At 47.7% G+C, this 27,338-nt stretch overlaps 1 protein-coding gene across 7 annotated transcripts in view; it reads right to left on the reverse strand.

Moving 5' to 3' along the window:
- Positions 1–27,338, reverse strand: part of MBNL3 (muscleblind like splicing regulator 3) — a 122,000-nt gene that overhangs the window by 34,320 nt on the left and 60,342 nt on the right. For all 7 annotated transcript variants that reach the window (XR_004647108.1, XR_004647107.1, XM_034781592.1 and 4 more), the window contains exon 3: positions 9,653–9,817. Coding sequence is in view for 5 of the 7 variants with exons in the window: in XM_034781592.1 (XP_034637483.1) it covers positions 9,653–9,817 (165 nt within the window). In the remaining 2 variants the exon portion in view is untranslated. The remainder of the gene's footprint in view (positions 1–9,652; positions 9,818–27,338) is intronic.

The raw sequence follows: 27,338 nt of genomic DNA on the forward strand, positions 1-27,338 counted from the left end.
GCCCAACCCTCATCTTCCTGGTCCTGAGCACAGCAGAGCGTGGCTGGATTGAAGAAATACATGCACACACGTGTGTACACACACACACGGGCACGTGCAATGGGACATGAGAGTCTTTTAATTGCTGCAGGTGACACGCACATTGGTTTACCCAGTTCTCAGGAGGGCATCAGCCGCACAGTCCTCAAGGTTTCATAACAATGGCTTCTGCTTGTCTAAATTCCACACTCCAGTGCTGCCGACTGAAAATCCCCACCCTGCCCTAGGGCTCAGACTGAAACTCATAAGCTTCCCATTCATCTTCACTTGGACGGCTGGAAGTTCCCACTCCTGCCCTGCCACAGGCAGCCAGCTACTGCTCATGAAAATGAGCAATTGAGGTCATTAGCCCTGGCCACGTACACTGCAGCCCAGCATCTCGCAAGCTTCTCCAGCAGCCTGTCCAATGAACCTCAGTCTGGACTTACAGCACAAATCCTGTCCTTGGCCTCTCCTTCCAAGAGCCTGTTCTACAGAAACGACTGGAGCAGCCGTTGATATTGCCAATTCGTTTAATTTGTGCCCTACGTCGAAGCAGACCATTAAATGGCCTGGGGAGGGTCTGGATTTATTGCGGTTTGCAAGTAAAAAGATGGCTTTCCTAATTGCCTGGCTCCTGAATCATTACCAGTAACAAAGACTCTGCTGGCCACATTCTGTCCTCCTGGAAATCTGTGCAGGCTCCCCAGGCCAGATTCCTTCCTGACATAAATGCAACAAACTCCTCGTAGACAGTCAATTCCTGCTCAGCACAACTGAACTGTTCCTTGAGACCATCAATGACAGCCTAATCCTGGTCCCCTCGCTCATGTGAGCAATCACTAACAATACTTATCTAGCGCTTTTCATCAGTCGATCTCAAAGCGCTTCACAACGGAGGCAAGCATCATTACCCGCATTTTAGAGACGGGGAAATGGCACTGTCTGCTTTGTGTGGGGAATGGGATCTGGCCCCGAGGACGTTTCTACGGGCTGGCAATGTTTTAGGGGCAATGTAACTGTGGGCTGTATCCTCTCATGCCCCTTAAGTGTACGGCCTGGGAGCTTCTGGGAACCTGTAGCTCTGAGACCCCAGGAGAGGTAAAGTTTCAGTGTAATACACACAAGGACAGAGCTCAGACTCTCCCTACCGTCAACGGGAGCCACTCACACTGCTCCCAAACAGCAGGCTGAAAACGCTTCCCCCTTTAGATTGTTTTAAAGCTTATGAGAAGTCCCTCTAAGCTGTAAGTTCCCTCTAAGCTGCACGGCCGTTCAGCAGGCTATAAAGGGCCACACAGACAGTGCAGGGGGCAGCGCCCCTCGTAGACATTTGTGTTTTTACATATAGCCCACGTGGGCACTACCAGAAGTCCTGAATCTAAGGGAAATCGGTGACAATCTGGTGTCAGGGCGCTACAAATTGACAGCAGCTACCAATATGGGTTCATCAATAAATAAACGCACTGACAGCGAAGTCAAGAACAGCAGGGCTGAAGCAGCTGATGGGCAGGAGGTTCTCGATAGGGAGGCGGACGCAGCACCCTGCTTCTTTGGGAGCTGTTGAGTGAAGCGTACCGCGAATAGATTGAGTGGGGAGAGCAGCTTAAATTAGCAGCTAACCTAACTAGATGGAATGAAGGAGACAATCTAAATTTCCTTGTTCGCTGACTGAAAACAAAATGTGCGCTGCACAAGAAACCTCCCCATCTCAGGAGGGTGGTGAAATAAAAGCCTTAAAAGAGGCTCTCAAAAGACCATGATGGCCTGGCACAGCCACACATGCAAACCGCTTGGGCAAAGGGAATACGGAATGGCAAGCGAACCGGGCCGGCTGACACACAGGGGATGGGGTAGCTAACCCGAGGGGCAGTGCTTTACCTTACCCAGAAGGGACCAGGGGGCGTATTGCTGGGATCAGAGTAACGGGACTCTGTGGATGCCAGGGGAGGAATAACCAGTGCAGGAAGTGACAGGGGGCCAGTGGGGAAAAGCGGCACAAATGCATCTTCACAGAGAAAGCCTCAATTGTCCAGCCAGCCAACAGCACTGCCCACCCCATCCAGAGCGGCAGGTCTGTGGGCTGTTCAATGTCCAATGTTCCTTTGTGCAGCTTTCACCGAGGCGTGAAACACTGTGGAGGGATGAGCCCAGTGGCAGGACAAAGCAGGGTGGGAGCAGGCGTCAGGCAAGCAGGCAATATCCGTGTCTGTTCCGCACGCTGCATTTGGCCCAGGACTTTGGTCTGGGCCTAGCAAAGGGTTAACTCTCCTAACAGATTTGGAGCTGTGCTGAATTTCCCTAATAGAAAACGTGCTAAGGCTGGTGCATAACACTGTGGGTGTGAAGGGGAGGCGCTGTTTTGATAAGCAGCACTATAACGAGTCCCATCTAAGACAGAAATGCTCGTTACTGATCCGAGCAAAGGCATTGCCTCTGATTCTGCAAGTCTAAATCAGAATCATAGAATCATAGAATATCAGAGTTGGAAGGGACCTCAAGAGGTCATCTAGTCCAACCCCCTGCTCAAAGCAGGACCAATTCCCAGCTAAATCATCCCAGCCAGGGCTTTGTCAAGCCGGGCCTTAAAAACCTCCAAGGAAGGAGACTCCACCACCTCCCTAGGTAACGCATTCCAGTGTTTCACCACCCTCCTAGTGAAATAGTTTTTCCTGATATCCAACCTGGACCTCCCCCACTGCAACTTGAGACCATTGCTCCTTGTTCTGTCATCTGCCACCACTGAGAACAGCCGAGCTCCATCCTCTTTGGAACCCCCCTTCAGGTAGTTGAAGGCTGCTATCAAATCCCCCCTCATTCTTCTCTTCTGGAGACTAAACAATCCCAGTTCTCTCAGCCTCTCCTCATAAGTCATGTGCTCCAGACCCCTAATCATTTTTGTTGCCCTCCGCTGGACTCTTTCCAATTTTTCCACATCCTTCTTGTAGTGTGGGGCCCAAAACTGGACACAGTATTCCAGATGAGGCCTCACCAATGTCGAATAAAGGGGAACGATCACGTTCCTCGATCTGCTGGCAATGCCCCTACTTATACAGCCCAAAATGCCGTTAGCCTTCTTGGCAACAAGAGCACACTGTTGACTCATATCCAGCTTCTCGTCCACTGTGACCCCTAGGTCCTTTTCAGCAGAACTGCTACCTAGCCATTCGGTCCCTAGTCTGTAGCAGTGCATGGGATTCTTCCGTCCTAAGTGCAGGACTCTGCACTTGTCCTTGTTGAACCTCATCAGGTTTTTTTCTGCCCAATCCTCTAATTTGTCTAGGTCCCTCTGTATCCGATCCCTACCCTCTAGTGTATCTACCACGCCTCCTAGTTTAGTGTCATCTGCAAACTTGCTGAGAGTGCAGTCCACACCATCCTCCAGATCATTAATAAAGATATTAAACAAAACCGGCCCCAGGACCGACCCTTGGGGCACTCCACTTGAAACCGGCTGCCAACTAGACATGGAGCCATTGATCACTACCCGTTGAGCCCGACGATCTAGCCAGCTTTCTATCCACCTTACAGTCCATTCATCCAGCCCATACTTCTTTAACTTGGTGGCAAGAATACTGTGGGAGACCGTATCAAAAGCTTTGCTAAAGTCAAGAAATAACACATCCACTGCTTTCCCCTCATCCACAGAGCCAGTTATCTCATCATAGAAGGCAATTAGGTTAGTCAGGCATGACTTCCCCTTCGTGAATCCATGCTGACTGTTCCTGATCACTTTCCTCTCCTCTAAATGTTTCATAATTGATTCCTTGAGGACCTGCTCCATGATTTTTCCAGGGACTGAGGTGAGGCTGACTGGCCTGTAGTTCCCCGGATCCTCCTTCTTCCCTTTTTTAAAGATGGGCACTACATTAGCCTTTTTCCAGTCATCTGGGACCTCCCCCGATCGCCATGAGTTTTCAAAAATAATGGCTAATGGCTCTGCAATCTCACCCGCCAACTCTTTTAGCACCCTCGGATGCAGCGCATCCGGCCCCATGGACTTGTGCACGTCCAGTTTTTCTAAATAGTCCCGAACCACTTCTTTCTCCACAGAGGGTTGGTCACCTTCTCCCCATGCTGTACTGCCCAGTGCAGCAATCTGGGAGCTGACCTTGTGCGTGAAGACAGAGGCAAAAAAATCATTGAGTACATTAGCTTTTTCCACATCCTCTGTCACTAGGTTGCCTCCCTCATTCAGTAAGGGGCCCACACTTTCCTTGATTTTCTTCTTGTTGCTAACATACCTGAAGAAACCCTTCTTGTTACTCTTAACATCTCTTGCTAACTGCAACTCCAAGTGTGATTTGGCCTTCCTGATTTCACTCCTGCACGCCTGAGCAATATTTTTATACTCCTCCCTGGTCATTTGTCCAATCTTCCACTTCTTATAAGCCTCTTTTTTGCATTTAAGATCAGCAAGGATTTCACTGTTTAGCCAAGCTGGTCGCCTGCCATATTTACTATTCTTTCTACACATCGGGATGGTTTGTTCCTGCAACCTCAATAAGGATTCTTTAAAATACAGCCAGCTCTCCTGGACCCCTTTGCCCTTCATGTTATTCTCCCAGGGGATCCTGCCCATCTGTTCCCTGAGGGAGTCAAAGTCTGCTTTTCTGAAGTCCAGGGTCCGTATTCTGCTGCTCTCCTTTCTTCCTTGTGTCAGGATCCTGAACTCGACCATCTCATGGTCACTGCCTCCCAGGTTCCCATCCACTTTTGCTTCCCCTACTAGTTCTTCCCTGTTTGTGAGCAGCAGGTCAAGAAAAGCTTTGCCCCTAGTTGGTTCCTCCAGCACTTGCACCAGGAAATTGTCCCCTACACTTTCCAAAACAGCATTGGTCAGTCCACAGCTCAAAACTGCCCCGGAAAAGGTTCTGCAATAGTGCGACCAAACCCAAGGCTATTGAAAAGCAGGATGTGAAAATGTGACAAATGAATGTTGAGGGCATTCCTCATGCTGCGGGACTCATTGCAGATAAGCTCTGGGATCTCTAGCATGGAGGCTAAGCACATGGAGATGAATGCAGCTGGCTCGAGACACCTTAGGCCTGATGAAAACAGATGGTCTTTTAATGGAAGAGAAACCGTTGGCTCAAAGACGACCTTGTTTACTGGCATCAGTGATGTAAAGCAAGGGGGTAAAATCTCATGCGGCCGGCTGCTCAGCAGACATGATCTCCAGTGCTTGCACAGAAGGACACTAGATCTATTATTATTCATTTGTATTGTATTACGGTTTGGCCGAGAGGCCCCGATCACGATTGGGCCCCTATTGCAAGGAAGGACAAACTAGTTTGGGAACTGGCCTGAGATTCAGGTTCAAATCTCTGCTCTCCCACAGATCAACCATGTGACCTTGGGCGAGTCCCTGCGGGAGCATCTCCACGTGGAGCTGGAAGTGTAGTTACCAGCTCGCTAGCCACGATCAAGCAAGTGTGCAAAAAACAGCCGCACGGCTGCTGAGGAACAAGCAACGGGATGACCCCACCCAGGACCATAGGAACGTAGCCCATCCCACTGCCCGCGGCGTGGAGGGACTGGTGTTCTCAGCACGTTGGCTCGGTCAAAGCTAGAACGCCTAGCCAAGCTGGGAACAACACATCCAGCTCTGAGAGTAGCTGTACCCTCAGCTCATCTGGGACTCAGTTCCCCCTTTGTAAGCAGGGATAACAATGCCGCCCTGCCTCGCGGGGTGGAGGGTGGGAAAAATGTATCAAGGCTTGGATACTACAGAGATGGGCGTCATACAAGTACCTGAGATGGGTGTGCGAGATACTGTAAATATACTGGGAAAGAGAGAGTCCCACCCTGAAAGAACTTACGGTCTAAAAGGACCATACAGACGAAGAGCTCAAAGGAAAACAAAGGCCCAGAGAGAGATGAATGGACTTGCCCAAGGCCACAGGGCTGCTCAGTGACAGAGCTGGGATGGGAATTGAAGACAGATGTCTTGACAGTTCCTGTGCCCAATCTGCTGGCACCTCCATATCGATGGTTAGTGGGGCCTGACATCTTTGTCACGGTCTTGGTGACTAGGAAGACATCTGTTTTCCTGGATTCGCTGAGCTTTGTGGAATGTTGCAGCAGTTCAGCCTATCAGCGAGGGAGCAATGTCACACAGGACAGGTAGCCATGGTGTTGGAGTCGATGTAAGGGTTCCTGTGATACATCACATCACTCTATTCAGCTGGGTATCCACAAGTCATGCGTAGCTGCATCTGCTCCACACAATATTCAGCTACTGAATATACAAGTGTTATTACAGATGTTTGCAACACCGATGCTGATGCACCCCAGGTTGTACGTTAGTTTCTGGATTATGTTGGCTCTCGTTTTTATCTTTGCAGCTACCGTCTCAAGAAAGTCATGGAAGGAGCGGGTGCGGTCACGTTTCACTCCGAGATATGTTGGAGTGTAATGATGTTGCACATTTTTACCACATAAAGCTACTTTCAGTATGTTTTTGGCACTCTTATTATCAAGATGAAATGCACTTACTATTGTTTTTCCAGGGTTTGGTTTGAACCTCCACTTCTGGAAACATTGCTCCATATTTTGGAGGTCCTCAGTTAATGCCTTCTCAATGTCATGGAGGTTTGATGCTTGGATTGTCATGGCAAGATCATCTGCACATGCAGTTATTGGTTAGAGCTATTTACATACACTGCACCAAATCCAGGCTCTGGCGAACATCCCAGTGAAGCAGACATGGTGTTTGTCAGCTTGCCGATCACGTGGGATTTCTTCTGTTGTTGCAGCTAATATAATCCTTCCGGCTTTGAAGAATTTAGTTTGCGTCCAGCAGGTGGACCCGCCCTTCTTCTGACAGGAAAAATTATCCAAGTTTGCTCTATTGTCAATGTCTTTGGGAATGCCAGGGCCAAGGAAAAGGCACGCTCCTGCTTTTCCTGAAGTGGAGTAGCTGGAATCAGCATGAGAACTGAATTTAGCTTTGTGAGCGGAGTGAAGGAAAGGAGGAAGGGGGCAGTTTTCATCGCAGGCCTTCTGGGAAGCAGTGAACCAATATAACATCTTCCCAAGTATAGTCCAAAACCTGAGCACACTTCTCATCAGTTATGGCTACTTCTGAAACAAAGCATCTACTGGACATCAGCTTGGTGTAACTTCACTGAAATCAATGGCTTTACACTAGGGATGAATTTGGCCCACAGATTTTATAATGGGAAGATGCGAATTTTCCAAAGAGGAAATCCCGAAGCTATTCTGAGTTGCTGAGATGACAACATCTTATCATTGGGAACTCCCCACGGAGGAAAACCCCGGCTCGGGACACATTGCACTGAGTAAAGTGTTAGGAATGAAACGGGAACATTTTCAGGATTTCTTTCGATGGAGACCTGTCCTCTGCTGTTAGAATGGCGATTCTTTTGGTGTGAGCCCGTCTTGTCAAAGGGGAGCTCGCTCAGAGGCTGTTTCTCCTTAAAATTAACCTTCCTGGTGCAAGGACTCAGCAGATCTGGGTTCAATCCCACTCTCCTGGGGCAAATCATTCCCTCTCTTTGTGCCTCAGTTACTGCTCTGTGAAATGGGGATAACCACATTCCCTACACTGCAGGGTGGGGTGAGGAGAAGTTCATTAAACCCTGTGAGGTGCCAAATACCATGGTGATGGGCATCAACGAAAAGTTGCTCTCAAGTCACGCATGCACCTCGAAGGGCAGAATTTGGCTCGGTCTTTAATAAACAATTTTAATAAAGCTGTACAGTGTCACCAACGCACCAAGCAACCGTACAGAGAGAACAATAGCCAAGTTCCCCTGCTGAAACATGATCTCATCGAGTAAACATGTTGTTTGGAATAAGGCTTTAACAAAAGTTATCCTTCTGCCCGGGAGAAACGCCACCCATGTCGCTGGGAGGATACACGTCTGCTTTATCCGCTACAAAAATCTCAGGGCTCTCCAAGCTGGTCACAGAGCCACAGGGCCATGTCTTGAATTAAAACCCCATTTTGCACTGAGGCACCAGCATTCCAAGCCCAAGACAGGATTTCACAGCGTCACAGACTGTAAGGACCGACCATGGCGGTCATCTGGTCTGACCTGCTGCAGAACACAGGCAGACAAGCTCATTGCGGTGTCATGCCTGTCACTTCTGGCTGCGCGAGAGCAGGGCTTTTACACGGCCCTGGGCAAGCTGTTCCCATGATTAATCACCTTCACTGTTGAAAATCTGCACCTCATTTATTTCGATTTCTAATGCTGTCAATATCAAAGAGGCATGTTAGGCACCTCTGACATCAACCAGCAGCCACACACCCCATATTCCAGAGATGGTAATTAGCAGCTTAAACGACACTAATGTAGTCCTGCCCAACAGTGCCCCGCTCTGATGTATCTGGCTAATGCAAGGGCTGGGAGTGGCAGGACTACTCAGCCTCCAGACAGATGCTTCCCATCCCTTTTCCCTCACCTCTCTGGAGAAAAGCAAAACTCCCCTCATCCCACTGGATACAGACAGCATTACAATGGACTCGCATTTAATAAGCAAGGGCTAGGTTGGGCCATTTCAGCACAACCCAGTGTAGGGACAACTAAAGCAAATATTTTGATTCCTGGACATAAAACCATACAGCTCTACTTCTTAGCCTATAAGCTGGTTAGGGTGGGGCTAGCTTTGGTTATGCATGCACACCTACCACAATGGGGCCTGGAACCTTGATTAGGGCTTCTAGGAAGTCCTGCAATAAAAATAATAACCAAAACAACAACAACAGAGGCCTGCGCTGAGTACAGGACCCTCCGGCTCCTCCCCTTATATGCCATCTGTGCAGGCCAGAGATCCTACTGGCATCAGTACATTCTGGATCTCCAAAGGTGAGCTACTGGAAAAGGGAGGATCATTCCAGATACAGCATGTGAAATTAACCAACTAAACAATGGTCTGCGTGCATCCTATGTTGTGTTCCTTCCACCTTCCTCTGTGGTGCAACTGCAGGCTTGCAAACTCCAAACTGATGTTCGACTTATTCCGTCTGAGTGACGGAGCAAAGCAGTTCCAAGAGCAGAGGAGTGCTAGACCTGAGGAACAAGCAGCAGTAAGACTGGATGCATTTGGTCTTGCCCCTCTGGTTGTCCACTAACATTTCTAGTGCTCCCGGCCCCTAGAACTTCACGGATTGGGAGACTCAGAAAAGGAGGGTAAGTGGCTTTCCAAAAGCTGCACAGTGTAGAAGCCAGGACTGGTATGTTGGAGCCCCTAGAGCCCTGTTCTGTACTCAGACAACTAGACCAGGCCTTTCTCCAAGTTATGCCAATGTACAGAGAGGAGACTGAATGCCACAATCTTCACAAACGTTCTATTGGCCCTGCTCTTTTACTGATGAGACCGTGGCATCAGGCATATGACGCTCCCCACAGAATGAACCAGTATGACTCAGTGGGGCTTGCTAAGGGACCTACCCTCACCACATCTATTTCTTTGGGTCCCAACCCTGCACTTGGATCCACATGGGCAGATCCTTATCCCCGCAAGAATTCTCACAAAAATCAGTGTGGTGGCACCCAGGCACATGGGTTCACCTATACAAGTCTGAGTGCAGGATCAGGGCTGTCACACGTAACTATTAAAGCAATCTGCACCAAGAGGAACCTAAGTAATTTCTGTCACTTACAATTGGCTGTAGTTGAGCGCCGGGTAACATGAACTGCATCTGCTGTGCAAACATGGCTGCCGCGGTCTTTTGCTGGATCAGATTGTTGCGTCCATTTATTTCGAGCTGTGTTTTTAAGTGCGGGGGAGGGTGAAGATATTTGCAGTTCTCTCGAGTACACCGGCCCTAAAAAATAATGAAGCAGTATTTCAGTGAACGTTAACACTCAGAGTACTGGGAGAAAATCAATTATTGATGTGTTTGGAGAACTGTAACACAACTACTAGTTAAGTGGGGCATTCTGCTAAGCTATTTTGCCTCTTTTTTAAAACCATCTGTCGTATTTTTATATTATTGTATCAGTTATGTGAAAACAACCAAAATTCTACAATTGCTGCACCATTATAGGGATCGCATCACATTAAACTTCAGCCTAAAATACTGGTTTGCTAAACACACCAAGAGCCTTCTTCACAACCTAATACAAATAGAAATATTTTCATGAACTAACAATAAAACAACAATAACCATTTTCTCATTTTTCTGTGGCTCTGTGAACCCAAACACCAGAGCGCTGGGCTGCTATCTAACCACTGAAAGTGATACCTACTAGTATAAAAAAGTGAAACTGACCCCACTAGTCCCTGTAGAGACCTGAGTGAAACGTAAAAGTTAAACACACACCTATGGTGAAAGGTACGTTTGTTTTCAAAAAATTTTCTGTTTGAATCATTTCAGGGTATTTGGTACCACAGGGAATGGCGGAAAACAGCCCTGGTCCCTTTTAAACTATTTCCTTTTATTAAAAACAATAATACAATTGCCTTGCCATTAACTGCTTGGTTTTTCTTTTCACACAACCACAGCGAAAGGAAATGACTCCTGAGCAGTGCAAGCTTAGTGCTCTCGGGTCATTTACTATCGATTGAGATGATCACGTCTGCTTCCAAAAGGCAGTGATGAAATGTCACAACCAACAGCCTGAGCACACTGCACTAACCACCTACTTTCTGGGGCGTACAGAAAATTAGTAGCAAATTTGGTGACGCTGAAAAAAAAACGCTCCAAAAATATAAAAATAACTCCTCTAAAAATATCTATTTATTTATTCCCTCCGGTGTTACGGCTTCCTCTCTTTCTGGAGGGGGGAGGGGGGAAGTGTATGTATCTCACTGCAGAGATCGTCAGTTCTTGGGGCAGGCCCTGCCTTTTTTGTTCTGTGTTCGTACAGCCCCTGGCGCCGGGGTCATGGCAAAGAACAGTAGTAGTCATGTTAAATAATGACAACAGCAGCAATAAAACCATCCTCAGCGTTATTCATAAGAGAAAAATTCGCTAGAGCAGTTTCCTGGGATTTAGATGGCTGCTTTAGGAGCCCACGTTCGAAGCAGGATTTTCCGCTTTACCTTAAATACATTTACTTTAAGAAAAACGACAGGGCTACTCATCCAAATCATGCTCCCTGCGCGTTTGCAGGGTCAAGCTCCAAACGACGGCAAAAGGGCAGTCGCCCCAGGAGATCCACACACGCAGACTCAGGTGGACACACAGTCCAGCCTTGCCGATCCCATTGCAGTATTGGGACCAGGCCTGATTTAGGGCTGGTTTTTCACTCCACTAACCCCAGGCGCTATGTTTAGAGTTTTTAAAAACTTAACTCTGCCAGTCGACGGGTGCACAGCGAGGTCTGCTGGTCTAGTTTTCACTGGTTAGTACTCGCATCAAATAGCCAATAGGTTAGCCTCAGAGAAGTGTTTTCCCCTTAACACGGGACACATTTACCCTTCCAATAGAGCAAGGTTAAAACTTAGGCTAACCCAGGACCTCAAATCCAGGCCCTTTTAGAACGTAAGGGCCCAGATCCCTAGGGAAGCCCAGGCTCTGCTAAGCACATCTGTGGAGAGGTGAGGGCAAAGGAAGCTTAGAGCCGGCTCAGAGCTGCTCTAACTTACCAATCAGCAGTAACAGCTTCCCGGGGTCATTCCAGGGGTCAGGGATCACTGGTGTGCAGTGTTTTGGCAACACCCCTTGCATGCCCCTATGCTGGGGGGATGCTTAGAGGCAGGCCGCAGAGCTGACTTTGCCAGCTTTCCACCAGCAAATTCCCTATCCTAGGTGGGGAGCTCTGGGGACTACACCATGCGCAATGAACTCGCCCTGTGTATGCTAGAATTCAAGGCCTTACAGAGCATTTTATTCCGCCAGGAAAAGGAGGGAGGAGGAGACAGAGAATCAGTATTTCGTCTGAAAACTCATTGGCTTTGTTTCCCTGGCAAAATGGATTCTAGTTGTAGCGACACCTCCTGCTCTCTGTAAAAAGAGAGACATTGGGAATACAGACCTATAAATATTGAATCAGCTGACTGGGAAGCCTACAAAGCACTCGTGAGCTCTGGCAAATACAAAACATGCATAAAAAAAAAAAAAAAAACAGCACAAATCCGTGGCCTGCTTGAGAGACCAGCACAGCTCTGATCTAGCGGATCATGGAACAGGGCCCAGGGCCAACATATCTTCCCTGCACTGTGGCAGGCTCATAGCAGCACCACTAGCTTCGCAGATCCCACAGCCTCGGAGGTGGCTCCCTGTTCTGAGTCTGTCTAGCAGACGCCGACGGGTAAATTCCGGCATCCCAGCAGAAATACCCCCTTCTTCTAGCACCCAGGCTTGATCGCCACAGGTAGCAATCCGAGTCTTGGGCATGCCGCGGCAGGACTTAGCCTGGCTGCCCTAGCATGGGGCAGGTACATCCCCCCCAACGCTTTCCCTCCTCCTCTCCCGAGAACTCCAGTCTGGAGGTCGTTTAGGAAGCAGGGGGGTAAAGGGACCCTGTGGATCCTAGATATAGTTCTACTGCTCCCCTTAAGAAATACGAGCTGGGATCCCCGAGCGAGCAGGCAGGAGAGGCGGCAGCTCCACAGAAAGGGGGCAGGATTTGAACTATACCTTGGAAGCTGTTGCAAGTGGGCAGAAATGCACAGGCCTTTTCTTATCTGCTTTGTGATGAGAGAAGGATTAAACCATGGGTCTTGGTTCCATGATATTATTTTGAGCTGACTATTAAATGCAAGGAACTATGGGTCCAAGTCCCTCTCTCCTGTAAAAACCAGTGGGATGGGAAAACTGCTCCAAACCGTCAGTAGACTGCCCTGGCAGAGGGAAAGTGCGTGCTCCCCTCGTCCTGGGCAGCGGCTTGCTGGCTTTCTAGAGCAAGTGAAAGCTTGGGCCCTGGTGTGAGTTAATTCCTGCCGCATGGAGGACATGACTCTCCCTCCCCAGGCACCTGGTGCAGTCGTCGAGGATACCAGTGCAGTGAGTGTAAAATGGCACCATCCCCATTTGGCAGTGCTCTGACAGGCACTGGTCCCTACGGCTGCCCACGGAGCAGGGCAATAAAGAATCAGGCTCAGGGCCTGGATAGTCTCTGCTAGTTTGTCCTGTTGATTGTTCATGCCGTCCTGCTCACCTTGCCCATACATGGATGGAAAAACAAAAGCAGGAGCCCAGCCTGGAGCCGGGTAGCTCCTTTTTAGGAAGGCGCCTCTAGACACAGTACGGGAGTCAGGTTCCCAAGTCAAGCTGCTTCTCCCTGCACATCTCCCCAACACGCTGTCCCTAGATACCTCTGTAGCCCTCAGCACCAGAGAATGGGAGCGTCTCTGGTGGGCAGAATCCCTCTAGCTCTAAGCCACACCTTCCTCACCACGTGGGACCAGCCAGCCACACAGCATCAGCCCCAATGTGGCTTGAAGCCTCTGCTGCAATTTCTCCCCTTGAGCTGGGCTCAGCGCTCCTCAGTTCCAGTTCAGGATCTGGGCCTCTATTTGCACAACTGCACATAGTTACCAGCCAGCCATTCTATTAGAAGCTAATATTTTCAAGGGTTTATAAATCAGCCTTCAAAATTCCTTCCAGTTGAAACTTGGCATGCACGCCTTTGGACTGGGAAAACATTAATTTCTACCAAATTTGGAATAAATCTATGTGGATGTTTTTATATTACAGGAGGGTAAAAAATAGAGCTACTGGTTCTGTAAACAATATTTATGGCCATGTTTTGTAAATTGAAAATGGCGCTGTTATTTAAACTGAAATTTTGCAGCTCATTGATTCATCACGTAGATCAACCCAGGGGAGGTCGGAAGTATCTTTGTGAAAGCAGGAGCTAGTCACACAGAACAGGCAGTGCTCATAAATGTTCAGTATTCTGTTCCCACAATTTATACGGTAGGCCCTGGTCCTGCAACTGGATCTGTGTGGGTAGAAACACGTGCCCACGCAGATCCTGCTTGGCTTCACGGGGTCTCCATGCATGTGCAAGGGTCCATCCATGCAGATTTGATTGCAGGATTAGACTGTCAGTCTAATTCAAAACTGCTCCCGCATACGAGCTCCAAACGGGACTAGTCTCAAGTTCCTCCTCACGATCATGTCATCATAGGAGATTAAAACACCCAGCGAGACAGATTTCAAAAGCTCAGTGACATCATGACGGGTTATTCACCTTTGTCATGGATCAGACATTGGCTACTCTGGAAACGGACACTGCATTTTAGGGACCAGTGGTCTAACCTAATACAATGAAACCTATGTTCACATTTTTTAATGTCCCTAATTATTAGAGTTTTTCCTGAAAATACTTTTCAGAATGTGCTCGGGCTCTGCAGAAACGTATCCTGCACGGTTAGAAATTCTCTACAATCCCACACCTCCACGCTTTCAGCTCACTGTAAGCGCCCAGCAATAATCCACAAATAAGCAAACACTTTTATGGCCAACCTCAGCCCTGCTGGAAGGCGGTGAAACTGCATGTGGCCCTTTATTATCAAAGCATTCCAAGAACACTACCTAATTAATCCCCACAACTCACCAGTTAGGTGAATGTCATTATCCCCGTTTTGTAGGTGGGGAAACTGAGGCAACAGGGTGGGGTTAGTTTCTGGCCACCCAGTGACCCAATGACCAAGCTGGGTTTATGCCTTTCTGCCAGCACAAATCAGAGAAAGCAATCCCCTTAGCACAGAGTAGCACCGAGCTGGCATGATAATTCCACACCTCTTGGCACTAGCACAGAAGACTTGTGGGGTTTGACAGAGGGGTGAGGCAGGAGAACCTCTGCAGCGTAGCTAGTGGACAAATCAGCATAACTCAGAGCAGCCCTGGGGTTGCTCTAGCTTACACCTGGGAGTGGCCTGGTTCCTGGCTGGCTTGGGAACCCAGGGAGTCACAAAGGTGGCATACAGCCAGCTTTCCCCCAGCGGGCCCATTTCTCCCACCCACCAGGCTATTCCTGGCCTGGCCTGGCTCTCCTGAGGCAGCCATGGCCCAGGCTCAGAAGGCAGCAGCACAAGGAATAGGCAGCATGCTGGGATATGCTATTTTCAGTGCAGCACAGAGCAGTTTCCTGAAAAGCTTTCAGCGCTGACTGTCCCTTGGCAAAGAGGAAACCCGTTCCTCCTCCTCTTCCCACCTGCAGCGCGTTGGGTGCACTGATCCTGGTGCTGCATGCCCGAGTGGCAGCTGCATCCACTGCTGTTTCATTAAAATGGTTTGTTTCCTGCCTTTCCTAGCCATGCAGTTATTGATTCTAGTGGAACACGTGCCCTCCTTCCCCGTCCCAGGGCAGCCCCAGAGCCAGGAAACCGCCAGCCAGCCACAGAATCTGATGCTGGCCTTAAAAACAAGCTAAACACAGCAAGCTTTTCCAGCTCCTCACAAAATGGAGGCAGCCTCCGAAGGCAGGTATCTGCCAGCCCTGGCTGCCGGCTAAGGCTGCAGAAGATGCAGGAGAGGCACACAGCCGGCACTCCCAAAGGCGGTTCAAGCGGATATTAAGATCAAATAATTAAAAAACATTTGCAAAAGTAATCTTCTCTTCCTTCTTCCCACAGCATCTCCCCCTTCCAGTCAGCTCTTGCCTTGCAGTTGGTTTTGCACTGCCAGCTGAAGTTGTACTCTGGTGGCACAGGCTGGCATCTGATGCTGGCTAACACGGACGCTGGACAGAGAATCCTGCACTCTGGTTAATACAGCCAGCTGTTTTTTGGATAGGACGGAGAGGGGGACCTTTACCTCCAATGGAAAACCCGCACAACACATGCCTGTTTGTAACTTCAGGGGTGGCACCCCATCGTTTGCATCCCAGCTTGAAAGCATTCAAATCCAAACAGACCGGGCATCAGTGCCAGACGATAGGTTTGTAAGCAGAACCAGTGAAAACATTCTGTAGGAATTCTCTTCGCCTTGGCTACAAAAAAGAGGCTAAGGGTCCCATCCTTCAGCAACTCTAACATTTGCACCAACACTCCATGCAGTGTGTCTCCGTTCTAATTGCTTTAATTCTGCACACTGTATGTGTGTGGTTTTAATGAGCACCCTATCACTCCTTGATCACGTAAGAGTCCACACTTGTTATCTGTATTGCAGCATTGCCGAGAGTCCCCCGGGTGCTGCATGCTGCACAAATACGAAATGATAGTCCCCTCCCCAGAGGTCTTACTCTTGGGTCACGACAAGATACAAGAGGTGAAGGAGACAAACAAGGAAGGGAAATTTCTATGTTTTGCCTGTAACTGCATGCCCGAATCAGCTTGCCTGCAGGACAGCGTTTCCCTGCACGAAGCAGTTGTTTTTCCTACGGATCTCCATAGAGAATGAAGTCACACACCTAGAAAAGCTGCAGAAATACTGGTGCTGATTCACCACAGCCATTTACCGCAAAGCCAGCAGCATCCGTACACAATTACAGTCTGAGTGTGAGTGCTCCCGTCCCTTTCTGCACACCGAGCATTACAATGGTGACAGTCAAACCACAGCCATCTCCCTCACTGCTACAAGACACACCTCCAACTTCTACCATCAACGTCACAGACGGCAAGTGTGAAAAATCGGGACGGGATGGAGGGGTCATAGGTGCCTATTATAAGGCAAAGCCCCAAATAGCGGGACTGTCCCTATAAAATCGGGACATCTGATCACCTAATCCCACACCATGCAATGTTATACTGAAAACAAAATAGGATTTAGTGGCTGAATCAGCCTAACCTTTAATGAGCATTATGCACCATAGATATGTGTTCACTTCGCCAAGCTCCCACACGTTCCAGTGCAAAGACAGAGACTGTGTAACGCTAACCTGCAGCCTAATGAAATGCTCCTTATGCTATTACCTTTGAATTTGTGAACAGTACATAGTAAAACCTTGTGGTTTCCCCCAAACATCACCACCGATCCACGCTACCAGATAATCTTAGGATCTTATGTGGCCCGCATCACCCAGCACCTTACACTCTTTGCTGCATTTATCCTCACAACACCTCTGTGAGGCAGGGCCATGTTGTTACCCCCTCTGCACAGATGAGAAACTGAGGCACGATGCGGTTAAGTGACTCGCCAAATGTCAGACAGGGAGTTGAGATGGAGTCGATCTGGGTATAATATGGACCCTTCATACAGTCCACTGAATGATGTTAGAACACGAATCTTTGCTGTACTACAGACAGTGTCTGACAAGGGAAAACGTATAGTATTTTCTATTTCTTGAGGGTGACCTAGGTTAAAGTGAGGAATATCAAAGTAGATTACTAGGTATTTGGAGGTTTCAAAGTACTGTGTATGGTGTAAAATGCTACAGAGGTAAGATTAATTGAGAAAATATTGGGCAAAGACGACCCAGAGACCGAGTAACGTGAATCCTAAATGGGACTGAGTATGGATGCTATGCAAAAAGGCCGCCTATGAAAATACAGCTTGCTAAAAATAACACGCCTGGTTATACTTAAAGCGGTATGTCATCAAAAGCATATACCAGATGGATTTTGCAACAACTGGGCGAATGGTAGTTTGAAGCTTTTACTTCCTCCTGGATCCAAAGCAACTTTTCTATGATGTGAAGAAGACAGATTAGAAGGAAACTTACAAATACTACAAGTGGATTTTCAAAAGCCCTCAGTGTTGGCCTAACTCTGCTCTGGCAGAAGCGAATCGGCGGACTCCGACTGAATGGAAACAGAGTCAGACCAATGTTGAGCCCTTCTGAAATTCCAGGCCCTACGTTGCTCAAAATAGTGTTCCAAAAAAGATGATAAAATGCATCATTGAATATTTCCTACAGTTGGCGGTGGACTGAATTCAGTTAAAAAGAAGTCCTAGTGATGCTGCCTGGACTTTTTTTTACTGAATTGCACCTTTAATTTTTAGTTGTGCTCTCTCCGATTCAGAAGCAAGGTGCTGATGGCAGCACAAAGGTGTTTAGATCAGTTGTGCTAGGGCCTTCATTTACTGACAAAAAGAACATCTGATACCGTGTTCACACACACCCCACACACCCTGCAGAAAGAGAAATGCAGTGTCGCTTCCTGCGTTCCGCTGGAAGGGGCATCTCCTGCAGAGCAGCTGTATGAAACTGCTCAGTGTAGCTATGCAGAGCTTCAATGGCAAAACCTGACTATACAGCACATACACAGAAATTCAGCCCAGACCCTGGGGACTGACTTTCCACTGGCTTCCCCAGGTGCTGGGCTTTGAGCACGTCTGGATTTCATGTCGAGTAAAAGCGAGTGAACTTTGCCATGATGCATGGGTTAAGATGGAAGCAGGTGACACTCAGCAGTTATGGCAGAGTTTTGCTTTGAGTTCTTTTGAATCGGAAGCGCACACACACCCCGCCATCCTCCCCTGCAGCTGAACTTTGTCATGGACATGTGTAAGGCAGCGAGAAAACCCACAAACAAAACAAAGAAAAATCTTTGCACCAAATGCTCCGAACCGCTGCATTTTGCAGAGTTCTATTACTCGGACTGGTTTTCCTTCACATGCAGCTGTGAGGCAGAGGTCTAGGCGTCTGGCTGAGAGGTTAACGATGAAGCAATTGAAGGGATTTTAGTTCAAGTGTATTCCGTCTTCAGTTCTCCCCAGGCCTTGGAAAATCAGATCAGGGAAATAAAATCATCCTGGTCTAGTGATGCTTTTTACCACGTTCAATACGTTAGAGCAATACAAAAGGAAAGGAAAGTGAATCAAAGACAAAACTCCTTGGCTCTAGCATATTTAGCCTCCTTTTCTCACCCTAGTGTCTTCCAAACTTGGATATTTGTGCTTCAAAGGGATATGAAAGGAGCAGCAGCAGAAATAAAATGTAAGTGTAATTTTTGCGAATGTATCTGAACACAGTACTAAAACTGGCAACAACCACTTGAGAGACTAAATACCATCAAAGAGCCCAAGATACCTAAACCTGTCTACCCTACCCACTCTGTCTTTCCACTGTTCAGACCTATGTATTACATAGCAAATCTGCATGATTTATATAAACTGAGCCCCTAAGAATAATGAGATTATAACGAATTTGCTGTGTGAGCTTACATCTTTAACTCACTGAACAGACTAATGGAATTCCACATTGTAGAGTATGAGACAGGTCCCTGACCTCAGTTTGTGATTTAAAAGCCAAAAGGGGAATACGAGGAAAGTTGCAAAGTGATTCTTTTCAGAGTAGCAGCCGTGTTTAGTTTGTATCCGCAAAAAGAACAGGAGTCCTTGTGGCACCTCAGAGATTAACAAAAAAAAGCTTATGCTCAAATACATTTGTTAGTCTCTAAGGTGCCACAAGTAAAACTGATTCTTGTTCGCCACTGCGCTTTGTTACACAGACTGGGTTTGGACTGTACAGAGTGACTGTTACTTTTCACAGAGAGTCCAATGTTGCAGCCATTGCTCAAAGGGCTAGTCCCACTGACTTCAGCACAGTCACTGCACATTTACCCTGGTGCAACTGAACGGGGGGTTTGGCCCTCTGATGTCAAGGAGACTGTGGGATCAGGGACATAGGTATGAACTGACGCCACGTAAACATCATGTCCCTTTCCTATTCAACAGGACTAAAAAGAAACCGAGTAAAGCCTTTGCACAGCTAAACATCACAAGAAAACTGTCTCTTTACTACCTGCATAATGTTACCGCATTAGATTGGAAACATGGAGAGTCGACAGTCAGCCATTAGACATTTAGAACTAGAGCCTCTCAGGTGAGTGTACTGTGTGGACAAAACCTTTTTGCATCTGCTGTTCGTTTTGGACAGTATGTGTAAAATGTAAAAACCCTACTAAGTCAGTCAGATGGTTTCTCAGGACACAGATGCACTCTGCTGGGATGTAAACATGATTGCCTACTACTACTTTAAAAAGTCTTTAGCCTTCAGTATACCTCCAAATATTTGTCATGTCTGTTTGAGATAAGCAGTGTGGGGAAACTTACTGCAGAGGAAAGGTGGTGCATAATACAATCTGGTTTTAATGCTATCCTCTGTTTTGAAACCGAGTGATATATTTATGCCACCATCCTTTTCCAGTACCCTCTCTCCCCCCCCCCCCACCCCAGTCAAGAGTTACGCAAAGCTGTTAGTTACAGCTTCAAAACAATGAACTCTTCAGACTAGTCTTGTTCAGTGCAGCTCAGACTGCTTATTACCATCTGGCATAAGCATACCCAGACTAACATCTCCCAAACCCAGTGTTTTCTGTAACCAAAGGTCACATGCATTTACTGTATGCTAGCAGTAATGCAGACTCTAAATAGCCACAAGGAAGAGAGTAAATTCCCGACTCCCGATTGCACAGCAGAGTTTCTTGGAATGAAGTTTATGCATACAATTAGGTATTTAGCTGTGCCCCCGAGTAACCCCCACCAATATGGAGAATTTTCTCCCAAGTTCTTTGTTACGCTAGAGAGTTCTTACAAATTCAGAACAGTTATTTGCTAGGGGAAAAGTCCCATGATGCCTTTGTCACATTTTTATGACTGACAACTCTTTCCAGCTCTATTCTGAGCCAACCCTCCTTTTAGAGCATTGGTACAGTCTGTTATATTCAGTGAAAAACATGGATTGATTTTCACCTATTTAGGTTGTGCAATATGTTTGCTCACTCCAGCCAATGCATAGTGTTCATCTGACCCTGGAAATATATTTGGACAGCGTTGGATATTTTTTGGGGGGTGAACTTTAGAGCCAAAGACCTGAAAAGCATGTTTGTTATCAGAGAGATTACTTCCATTCCCTTGCAATGAGCAGCAAGACTATTTCCATGAAAGAGGGGAATAAAATGTTGACCAAAATCTTTTTTTTTTTTAAATGACCACCACTACATTCTGCTCATGTGGGATTTTGTGGTACATGTCAATATTTAAAATATATCTGAACTGAGGGTACAATGTATACACAGGAACTGATATGAATAAACTATACTGCAAGCTTGGAGGTATTTTACTGATCATTTTTTCTTTCTTTAAAGTCCTACTCAATTACACTCCTGGCTTCTGGGATGCTGAAAACACAGTAAAAATATCTTTCATTAATACTAAATCACACATTTTTTTTCTCGTTTTTCTCAAAGCAAATACCTTTATCGAACGTTCCTTACTGCAACATTGCTGGAGTTACTGATCAATAATAATTACGTAAGGAAGTATTAGCATCCTGTTAAGAGGGCAAAGGTAAGGCATGTTCGGCCTTATGGGCACCAAAATGTACCCAGAGGAGGACAGGAAGCATATGAAATTTTGTAGTGCTAATATTCCTAAGGTCAAGTGTTTCTGTGGGTGGACATTAGCGATCTTCCCAGTAAAGCACAGAAATCATTTTAACCGACAAAGGAAATACTGACATTTAAATGGATTTTCTTTCTGTAATAATATTGAAATTATGAAAATACACCGTTCTTTGGAGTAGTATTGCACTAGCTTGTCTACATAAAAGCTTCAGATATCTTCCATCCACCTTTGGTCTCCTTCAGTATCCTCGCTCTAAACTGCTACTCCCCAGGCTGGCTCTTGAAAATACCAAATATAGTTTGTCTTGTCCCTTCTTAAACCACTTTTTCATTGCAAATCCCATAATCCAATTCCACAACTTTCACTGGCTGATTGAATCTCTGTCAAGGTCAGATGGGAAGTTGATGCTTCTAACCACCTTCCACTGCCTACTGTCTCTGCTGAATATTACAGCTGAAGCAGGCAACTACTGTAGAGTGAACCGAGCAAAGTACATTAAAGCCCAGGAGAATTAATGTTAAAACATGACGTTCATGAATACAAATAGTGCGCACGTCCAGCATAAGGCTGTCTCGCTCCTTGGGCTCAGACTTGCTCAACGGAAGCCTGTATGAGCCACGTGCATGGCTGGTGTAACTCCACTGACTTTAATAGCATTACACTTGACCCTGGCAGTTTTGCCACAGCGGGTCAGGGTCTCAGGCTCTTTGCTCTCATCTGTTATCGACCGTTCCAGTGAATTTCTGCTCTTCGGGATGATGCTCTGTGAAAACGATGGCCTCACGGCACAACTGCTCCCACATATACATATGCTCTTCCGTTAGTCACACGGCAAGCCCCACACCCATGGGAACAACATTAAGGATTTATCTATCTGAGGCTGACAAACATGTAGAACCACCGCTACGGTCCAGGCAAAAAAAAAAAAAAGAGCCCACGGAGACAAAGAAATACAACAGCACGCAGCTTTGATGGAGCGAGGGCAACTTCTGCCCATCTCTGGGACCCGGGGGGGCCCCCCCAAAACGAAGGATGACAACATCCCAACTTGCAGGGCATGACCAGCTGTGCAGAGGGAATCTCCCAGCATGCTGCCTCCAATCCCCCAAAGCTGGCCCATGGCCAGGCTGCCAGCGGTGCTGCTAATGCCTGGCCAGCTCACTGCTGGGGTCTGTAACCCACCGGAGGGTGCTCACAGAGGTCGCAACTACTGTATTTCAAGATGCCTTACAGCTTTATCAGCATGCAGTAGCAGCCCCGGCCCAGCTGGGAGGAGCAGTGCTCCACAGCATGCATGCCCCAAGCCTCCCCTTGTCGCGCCTGGTCTCTCACTCGCATGCGGCTGTCATGGCTACGTGGAAGGGGGGGCTCTGCCCTGCATGCAGCCAGGAGCTTTGACAGCATGCAGTGCAGGTGCATGAGGGCATACAGGCCCATCGTTCAGCATCCGACTCTTAGCACCGGGTCGCGCCACGGCACCATCCTGGAAAGGGATCCGAGGGGCTCCCTCCCGCCCTCCCTCCCACACATGTGCGAGCTGCCCCTAAAAGCACTCTCAATTCTTGCCAGCTAGGGGATGCGCTCGGACCTAACTCCAGTCTTGCACTGGGGCTGCCCCTGCACCACTGCTCAGCCTGACCTCCAGGGCTTCCACTCAGAACATTAAACCTCCTTTTCCAAGTCATTTGCTTTATACTTACATATCCTCCCCTCCTTGAGCCCCTTGTGGTCACAACATAGCCTCCACAGACGGTGTCGACACAGCACCGAGCCATGGGAGGATCATGTGGCCTTGCTAGATGCTACTGCGGCTAAATGATGGGAACCCACGAACCGTGAATTGAGAATGGTCACTCATGCCAGGCAAAAAGGACAATATCTTTCACTAGAGCTGGTTGAAAAATACTATGTAAAAATCTTGAACAAAAAATTGTTTCACTGAAAAATTCCATGACAATTTTTGAGTTTTTTCACAGAACAAAAGCTGAAAAAAACAACAACAGGGGTTCTGGTTTCTGAAAACCAAAATTTTTTATTTTCAGTGTTTTCTTCCCCTTCTCTCCTGAGAGAAAAGGAACAGGGAAACACAAAACCCATAATTTAAAAGAAATCAATAAAATGCTAAATTTCAATAAAAACAATTTTTTTTCTGTGAAAATTTCAGTTGAAAACCCATTTTTCGTTAAAAAGTGTGTTGATGACAAATGTTTGACCAGATCTGGGGAAAGCAATGCTTATGTGTCTATATTCTTATTAAATTCCAAAGGAAAACTAAGCTGCTATTTAAAAAATATGAAGTTGTGTTTTACTTAGACTTGGCAAAAAAACAACCCACCATCTGAGAATTAGCCCAATTTTTGTTTGTGTTGTTGCTTAGCTCGGAAATCAACAGCTTAATGGACATAAACAGTTTCTTATTTAAGGGGGAAAAAAACAAAAAACAAAAAACAATTCCATCTGGGTTGACAACTTACATGGAGAATTTTCAGTCTGAATAAATAATGATTTGCATTTCCAGTACATTGTGTGCTTCATCCCTACATCCCAAAGGAATTCAGTAAGGTGCATAAACATCAGCCAGTTTTATAGAAGGCGAAACTGAGGCACTGTGGGGGGAAATGATGTGACCAAGATCACACACACGTAGGAGTGTTATGCTCACCACATACAAATGGAGAAGTTAGATAACAGAAAAAAACCTCTTCCTGGAAGGTTGCAACGTGACAATTTTATTGCTTAGAATTCAGAACGATATAAGAATGGCCCTACTGGGTCACACCAAAGGTCTATCCAGCCCAGTATCTTGTCTTCCGACCGTGGCCAGTGCCAGATGCCCCAGAGGGAATGAACAGAACAGGGAATCATCAAGTGATCCATCCCCGTCGCTCATTCCCAGCTTCTGGCAAAGAGAGGCTAGGGACACCATTCCTGTCCTGTCCATCCTGGCTAACAGCCACTGATGGACCTATCCTCAATGAATGTATCTAGTTCTTTTTTGAACCCTGTTATGTTCTTGGCCTTCACAACATCCTCTGGCAAGGAGTTCCACAGGTTGACCGTGTGTTGTGTGAAGAAATACTTCCTTTTATTTGTTTAAAACCTGCTGCCTATTAATTTCATTTGGTGACCCCTAGTTCTTGTGTTATGAGAAGGAGTAAATAATACTTCCTTATTTACTTTCTCCACCCTAGTCATGATGGGGGAAAAAAGCAATCCAATTTAGTTTTCATTTCAGTTGTAGTAAACAACACTTCCTTATCTACTTTCTCTACACCAGTCATGATTTTATAGACCTCAATCATATCTCCCCCTTAGTCGTCTCTTTTCCAAGCTGAAAAGTCCCAGTCTTATTAATCTCTCCTCATACGGAAACCGTTCCATACCCCTAATCATTTTTGTTGCCCTTTTCTGAACCTTTTCCAATTCCAATATACCTTTTTTGAGATGTGGCGACCATATCTGCACGCAGTATTCAAGATGTGAGTGTACCAACAGAGAAGAACCCCAAACCAGAGAGACAGACAGAGCAGGCTGCTCCCTTAAACCGAGTGTAACAACTCACTACCTTACCCTAGCCTGGCGGACTACAAAATGACTGCTGCTATGCCCAGTTCACGTACTTCTCTTCAGAGCCCCTGACTGCAAGCACGATAGGAAAACTTGAGAATTTAAATCGAGATCACAATTTTACAACCGTTTCAATCCACCACAAGGAACAGAACCCAGATCTCTGCTCTAGGGCCCAAGGTCAGTCCACTAAACCACCTCTATCCTTGGCTGAGATATGATGACCTTTCCTCTATCTCAGTGGTTCTCGCACTTTTCTGTTGGTGACCCCTTTCACACAGCAAGCCTCTGAGCGTGACCCCCTCCCTTATAAATTAAAGCCATTTCTTTATATTTAACACTATTGTACACGCTGGACGTGAAGCGAGGTTTGGGGTGGAGGCTGACAGCTCCCAACCCCCTGGTAATAACCTCATGACCCCCTGAGGAGTCCCAAACGCCCATTTGAGAACCCCTGCGACCCAGACCTTCCATGGCCTCTAATACACTGATGTCCATTACCTCTCTAGCACTCTCACTCCTCTCCTCTGCTGACTCAGTCGTTGGTTCCTTCCACTTCCAATCCCTTTGTCCCTCTCACACCACACAGTCCACCCTTCCAGCACCCGGTTCCTCCGCCACCAAATGCTTCTGAGGAAAGTCCTGGGATGCCACTGATTTGCACGGGTTCTTCTTTCTCCTCCAAATCTGCCATGCCCCTCAGCAAACAGCGCAGTCTCTCCTGCCTCCGTGACCCCCAGGCCCACAGCCCCAGCCGCTTATTTTCTGCCTTTGACTTTGGCAGGCCCAAACTGGACGGACTATTAAAGCGGACGCTTGTTTTACCCAGCCTCATTGTTCTTCTACCTATGTTTGGTTTTCAAAGCAATCTCTCAGCTCGACACAATCAGGCTTGATGGTTCCTCACACCAGAGACTTTAACTAAACCACACTCCCAGCACCCCCTGGGACACGGCACCGTGCGAGCTGGCGGCCATTTCAGCTCTCAGAAATTACATCAAGCAGAGTTTCAGCATTGCCAGCAGAACCAGTGCAGTCTGGGTCCTGCAGTGACGGAGCAGAGGAAAGGAAAGGAATCCACACAAACAAGGGCCCGATGCTAATTCAGGCCCTAGTCCCCTTTTCATGTAAACTGGCCCCCCCCAAAGACGAGATAAGCCAGGCTCCCCCGGCCGTGCCACTACTCAAACAATGTACACAGCAGGGGTGACTTGCGCTTTAACTATCTCTCCACTGTACTGGGCACAAACACGGTTTCCATCAGCATCATGCATCTATTTATTTTCCAGACAACCATATTTCCTGTGGCCAAAGCAAACACAACCCTACTTATGCCTGAGTCTCCTCCGGTCCTCACAGCCTGGGCTACCAGAACAAAAAGGTAGAGGAGATTTGCCAGCTCACCCTTTCCCCGCCCCAATTCTTTGGCACTGCCCCTCATTTATCCCCAGCATCTATAGGGCTACAGGGGCAGAGATATTTCCCCAGCTCCAACGCGGACTCTCCCCCATAGCGTTTGCACAGACCTGCCCAGTGGGAGGCTCTAGTAGCCCCTCCCTACCCCGCCTCCCCATGCTTTCCTTTCCAGCGCCTTCCCCCGCAGCACGCTGCAGCAGAGGCATGGCCCCTGGCTACTGCTGCCGAGTGACCCTGCATTCAGCAGCCCCGGCGCTGGAGGAATCTGGGGTGCTGCCCACGTTTTCTATGACTACTTCTGCTGCAATGAAATATGAAATCTGACACATGCACAAAGCAGGGCAAGGGGTACCTTCTGACACACACGACATAGGCATGCCCCCGCCCTCTCCCCGCCAATAAAACAGCACCAGGCCATGAACCCTACCACCCTGGAGCCTCAAAAGTGCATCCTTCTGGGAGCTGGATTAGACTAACCCACAAACTGGGGCACTGAGCTGCTGCACCTTTTAGCTGCCTGTGAAATCAGACTGTTTGCCGGAAGAACGGGCTATGGTGGACAACGAAATGCGAGGGCTTTACTCTTTTCCCTTTAGCATTGTTAACACTGTTCAGAGACTATTGCCCAGTTTCCCCGGAACCCTCTATGGGATGAGGTCGAAATGCCCCACGGTAACGGAAACACAGCCCGCGTTTCTCTCTGTCTGCAGGGTGAGACGGGTCTCAGTATCTCATGAACGGCCCCTGCTTATTGGGAATTTATTCCCGTCCCGAGGTCACTTGATGCTTAGGGGCTATGTGGGAGAACACGCACAGCCTATGGCAGGCAAGGCCCGGAAGAAGAAATGACGGCGGGGCTTGCTCAGAACAGGGCTGCTAGCACCCCGGCCTGTTCTATCCACCCATATCATGGAGCAGGCTCTGCGAAAGCCACTTCATCACCGCCCACACACGAGGCAGGAAGAGGTGGGAGAAGATATGGACCGGGCCAAGCCTGGCCTCCCAGCCTGCATACTTCTGCCGGTGTGCCAGGGACCGTACGCGTCACTGGCCACGGCCTGATGCAGCTTACTCCCTCCCTGGGGCAGCAGCAGTGGGGAAGGCGATTGGGAGTCTCTGAGTCACAACGCCCCACCCAGGCTGCCCCTGCGGCAGTGCACCAACATGCTGCCCCTTG

Source organism: Trachemys scripta, chromosome 9, assembly GCF_013100865.1.
Source record: "Trachemys scripta elegans isolate TJP31775 chromosome 9, CAS_Tse_1.0, whole genome shotgun sequence".
Taxonomy (NCBI): Eukaryota; Metazoa; Chordata; order Testudines; family Emydidae; genus Trachemys; species Trachemys scripta.